Source organism: Nannobrachium achirus (assembly GCF_963921795.1).
Source record: "Nannobrachium achirus genome assembly, chromosome: 2".
NCBI classification, from domain to species: domain Eukaryota; kingdom Metazoa; phylum Chordata; class Actinopteri; order Myctophiformes; family Myctophidae; genus Nannobrachium; species Nannobrachium achirus.
Genome location: NC_137811.1, coordinates 50,877,387 through 50,883,264, shown reverse-complemented (window position 1 = coordinate 50,883,264; position 5,878 = coordinate 50,877,387). Strand labels below are relative to the sequence as shown.

The following is a 5,878-nucleotide window of genomic DNA, read 5'->3' as shown; positions in this document are numbered from 1 at the left end:
CTGTGTTGTCATGCATGTGACCTTAGAACACCTGGCGTTGAAACTGTGAAGTAGGCTTGAAAGTAGAAAACATTCATTTTTTACACAAAACATTTTTTTCTTTCTTTTTGGCCAGTCATTGCGGTCAAAGTAAGATTTCTACACGTCTACACTGTTAAAACCGAATAATTATATTCATCAAACAGCTCTCAGTATTACATACCATTATTGGTCTCCAAGGCCGACACAGAGGTACCGAGCTAGGTAACTTTAAAAATTACCTGGGGCAATTTAGAAACTTTCATTGTGGGCTCGCCTGAAAGGCGAGAACACTATGTTATCCTCATTATTTATCTTCTTTTTTTACAATATATAACTTATCCTGCTGTTCTTAATTCAATATTATTGAAAAGTGTAATATTATTACACTTTTCTGTTTCTGTAATCTCTGCATCATTGAAAATGAGAACTCTGCCCTCAATATATTTCTTAGAAAATAAATATTGAATGAATGAATGAATGAATGAATGTAACCCTGGGTAGGCCACCCAGTCTGGTGAAGACCTGTGCTCAGAGGAGCGCCGTTTTTCTAGTTTACTAAACCTCTATTCTTGGACTTGAAAGTTGAGGGTATGTCCCTATGTCTGTTTGCAGCGTGTGTGGGTATGTCCCTATATGTCTGTAGCGTCACAAGGGCATTTTACATGGCCCGCAGCTTCCTTCTTAAATGCATTATTTACTACCATACATGAAAGCTAGAAAGTCTGGTGAGGCGAGGTTACATGAAAGCTAAATAGCAGTTTTAGGTTTATATAAAGTTTTTTTTACTGATTAGGTGCTTGGTCTACCTACGTTGTATTTTTTTCTTTTCTAGATTGATATTTCTATGCATTTGATGTATTGATGTATTACATTGTAAAGTGTTATGACATGGCCAGTATAGTCATGTGAAATTCATACTGTCATATTGACATTTCTGAGTGTGTGTGAATTAGAAAGGCTTTTTTTGGGTAGAAGTTTTCACACCTGGTTATATTTGGCTACACTGACACTTGAATGAAATTCAATTTATTAGGCTGTATATTATACATATAATAGCAATGCAGTGAATGTATGTGATGAAAAGGCTGAATTGTTTTTGTTTTATTCACAACACAGATGAGTGACTTACAAGTTACAACTATTGATATTGCAATGCACCTGTGATTTTGATGGTCCAAAGGTACAGTATGACAGGAGATGCCAGAGATGCTGGCTGACATCACAGGCTGGGCCAAAGGCTGAATGATTGCAGCCTGCTATGATGGCTTATGATGAGGGTAGAGGTTTCAGGTTAGATAAGGATGGAGGTACAGGGTTGGGGATGGGGTTAGTACTTATAGTACTGTTCAAGAGATCTTTCAAAAAAGCTTTTGGTCATTTTATCGTCTAATCAGGCTTTTATGATAGTATTTAGATATTTGATGTAAATGTTATAAGGCCCTCCGGGCCCAGGGCCTCTCTCCATACACACCCATTGTAACTTCAAACTCCATTTTAACCATGATAGATTCATTAAAAACACCAACCATTATTATTTCTGGTGACTCATAATACCCTCCTAATAAGTGAGCAGGCCGCGTTTTTTCGTTTATTTTTAATAATTCATTTTTGTATTACATTTTTTCCATTTTCCCAAAGAATTATTAAAAATAAATGAAAAAATCAAACCTCGGTTCGAAGTGAAGCGGTGAATCTTAATATAGAATTGTCTGGAGAGCCGGTATGACAGCCGGTATAATAGGTTTTAAAAAAATATATAAAAAGTCCTGCTTGCTGGTCTCTTAGTTGTTTGTCAACTGCATCCCTCTATAATTATTTCAGTTTCTGTTATCTTTGTGTGGCCTACTACATTTTTCAACTTCTGCTAGATTTTCAATGTATTTACTCTTGTCTGCCTTAATGCTCCTTTTTGAAGCGGTGAAAACCGCTTCCTATGAGTGGCTTTGTGTGTATCACGCCCATATATGGTCATTTTAGTCCAGAATGAACAGGCTTTTTCAAAAACAGAATGTCCGTTTAATTACCATATATGGTGATCTCAGTCCAGAATGAACAGGGTTTTTCAAAAACACAATGTATGTCACCTCATGTCCATATATGGTCACTCCAGGCCAGAATGAACAGGTTTTTCCTGTCCCGTACGTGCAAAATATCAGTCCAGAATGAATAGGCTTTTTCAAAAAGCAAAATGTGTGTCCCATGTCCATATATGGTCATTTCAGTTCAGAATGAATAGGCTTTATCTGTCCTGTACGTCCAGAATATGTGTGCGGTGTCCCTCCCGGTCAGATGAATGGATACTTTGAGGATTGGTCAAGCTTCACATGATAATTTGGCCTTCAGGTTTTATCTGTCTTGTACATGCAATAGGTCTCACCTATTGCAGCAATGACAAATAGCCGCATAAGAGCAAAAGCAAAGGCACAATAAGAATATACAGATGCTAACAGAATGGTAAAAAGGAGCATTAAGGCAGACAAGAGTAAATACATTGAAAATCTAGCAGAAGTTGAAAAATGTAGTAGGCCACAAAGATAACAGAAACTGAAATAATTATAGAGGGATGCAGTTGACAAACAACTAAGAGACCAGCAAGCAGGACTTTTTATATCTTTTTTTAAAACCTATTATACCGGCTGTCATACCGGCTCTCCAGACAATTCTATACTAAGATTCACCGCTTCACTTCGAACCGAGGTTTGATTTTTACCATTCTGTTAGCATCTGTATATTCTTATTGTGCCTTTGCTTTTGCTCTTATGCGGCTATTTAGCATTGCTGCAATAGGTGAGTGAGACCTAATTGCATGTACAAGACAGATAAAACCTGAAGGCCAAATTATCATGTGAAGCTTGACCAATCCTCAAAGTATCCATTCATCTGACCGGGAGGGACACCGCACACATATTCTGGACGTACAGGACAGATAAAGCCTATTCATTCTGAACTGAAATTTTGCACGTACGGGACAGGAAAAACCTGTTCATTCTGGCCTGGAGTGACCATATATGGACATGAGGTGACATACATTGTGTTTTTGAAAAACCCTGTTCATTCTGGACTGAGATCACCATATATGGTAATTAAACGGACATTCTGTTTTTGAAAAAGCCTGTTCATTCTGGACTAAAATGACCATATATGGGTGTGATACACACAAAGCCACTCATAGGAAGCGGTTTTCACCGCTTCAAAAATGTATCAAAAACTAGACCAGGTCAACCTGGTTGTGCCAGACCCCCTGTCTGTCATCATCATTTATGACATCATGCCTTTTGTAGGCATGTCATCATCATGTCATCATCATATATACCCTTTATATAGAAAACCCGGACCGACATTTGCTTATGTAGGCCTACCCATTTCATGGGTCTGGCAAACACAGCCTGCTCACATAATATTATTGTTTTCTGGTGACTCATAATACTCTCCTAATATTATTAGGGGAGTATTATGAGTCACCAGAAAACAATAATGGGTGTTAAAATAGAGTTTGAAGTTACAATTGGTGTCTATGGGGAGCGGCCCTGGAGAAGGAGGGCCTGATAAGATTTACATTTCTAAATATTGAATCAAGCAACTTAAAAACTGTTCAGGGTGTTCATAAAAGCCTGATTAGACGATAAAATGACCAAAAGTTTTTTTGTAAGTATCCCTTTAACTTCTCAACCCATGTAGGGGTACTTCCATTCTGTGAGTGGGACGTGGGTCTGCTTGACTATCTGTGGCGATGTCCACCTCAAAATGTAGTGGGGACCTCCCGGTTTGTCATTGGTCCCTGAAGCTCTGGCACCACCAAATGGCTGCTGAGCGACAACAGAGCCAGTGGATTTGTCATTCACATAGTAGTTCCCTGCAGCATTTCTTAAGGCCTTGGCTGCCTCATCAATAACAGACTGGTCCTGAGAAAACACAGCCCCTGTCAAAGCATATGGGGAGGTGTTGTCTATCAGATGAAGCACTTCCTTGTAGTTTTTCTCAGGGTAAACGTAGACCGACAGAACAGGCCCAAAGATTTCCTCGCACATGATGGCGTCCTGTGGGTCTTTGGTCTCGATGATGGTGGGCTCCACAAAGTAGCCTTTTTTATCATCACAGTTTCCCCCAGCAATGACGGTCAAGTTAGGGGAGGACTTTGCCTGATCAAGCCATTTCTTTATACGTGCAAAAGACTTATCATCAATCACAGCTGAGAAGAAACTGCTGAAGTCTTCCACAGGATCTCCCACTTTGATCTGTTTGTGGATGGCCAGGAGCTGGTCTTTGATTTGGGGCCACTTGCTGTCAGGTACATACATCCTGGAGCAGGCCGAGCACTTCTGGCCGCCGTATTCAAATGCTGAGCGTATAGTTCCAGTCGCCACGCTCTGAATGTCCGCGGATGAGTGAACAAAGTGGAAGTTCTTCCCACCGCACTCTCCTGCTACACGAGGGAAGTTCTTATAGATGTCCAGGTTCTGAGCTACCTGTTTCCATAGACGTTTGAATGTTGAGACGCTGCCAGTGAAGTTGATGCCTGCCAAGTCCTCTGAGGAGGTGACCGTGTCTCCAAACACAGGTCCATCAGCAGGGACAAACTGGATGATGTTGGGGGGAAGGCCACACTCCCGCAGGACCTTGTAGACCGCATAGCTAGCTGACATAGCTGTGTCACTGGGCTTCCACAGTACTACATTACCCATGAGAGCGGGGGTGCCAGCCAGATTCCCGCCAATAGCTGTGAAGTTAAAAGGAGCAATGGCAGCTACAAAACCCTCCTGTCCACGATACAGAGCAGTGTTTGTGACCCCTGGAGTTGCTAATGGCTGCTGGCCTTCCAGCTCGATGGCGTGTTTGGCGTTGAACCTGAAGAAGTCAATCAGCTCTGCAGCAGCATCAATCTCTGCCTGTACCACTGTTTTACCCTGTCCAATCATGGTCTTGGCTATGATCTCAGCTCTCTTGGGTCCACTGATGACATCCGCAGCCTTGAAGAAAATCTGGGCTCTGTCCTGGACTGGCGTAAGGTCCCACTCTCTCCGTGCTGCCACCGAGGCCAAGATGGCTTTGTTGAGCAACTCCTTGTCAGCATAGCAGAACTTGGCAACCTTATGTGAGTGATTGAAAGGACATAGCTGGTATCTGATGTCTTTGGTCCACACATGTTCATCTCCAACCACACAGGGAATCTCCTCTGTTGTCCCTTTCAGGTCATCCAAGGCCTTCAGGAGCGCCGTTCTTTCTGGACTGCCCTCCTTGAATCCCAGGATTGGTTCATTCTTTACTTCAACAGTTGCATATGGAAAAGTCTTCAATCCTCTTCTCCAAGACTGGCACAGGAGCGGCCTCATTCGCAGCATGATTACACTGGAGAGACGTTCAGGTCAACGGGATGAGTAGAAGGGAAGTTCAGGTCAACGGGATGAGTAGAAGGGAAGACATAAGACATAGTTATGTCTTACGACATACAGTATACTCCATGGTGTCTATATTTGGACATTCTGGTGTAGGCATGACGTCACCTGTGAACATCAATATTTAGGCAATTGGGTGATCAATATGATGCAGATTTCCATATTTGGACACAGCGTTGAGGAAAGCAGGGGAAACATGATTTGGTCTTTTTTTCTTTTTACAACCAACAAGAATGCAGTGTGTTGTGTATGCACACATCTGTCTGTAATTCAATGTTATATGAGTTAAAAAAAAAAAAGGATCTCAATTGAAACAAGCCATAGGCTTTTTTGGGTGTATCCTTTAAGTTGACCTTGTAGTGAACTGTACTGTCATGAAACTGTAACCTTTCCTATGTAAACCCATAGTCTACAATCAATCAATCAATCAATCAATGAGCATAAACATACTGTAACTGTACACA

General features: G+C 41.4%; 1 protein-coding gene across 1 annotated transcript; it reads right to left on the bottom strand.

Annotated features, from left to right (window-relative positions):
• Window positions 1-3,686: 3,686 nt before the first annotated feature.
• LOC308305166 (delta-1-pyrroline-5-carboxylate dehydrogenase, mitochondrial-like) lies at window positions 3,687-5,360 on the bottom strand (the record flags this gene model as incomplete). Its single annotated transcript, XM_080749871.1, has 1 exon — window positions 3,687-5,360. The coding sequence occupies one exon, from the start codon at window positions 5,358-5,360 to the stop codon at window positions 3,687-3,689; it is 1,674 nt and encodes a 557-aa protein (XP_080605997.1).
• Window positions 5,361-5,878: the final 518 nt, after the last annotated feature.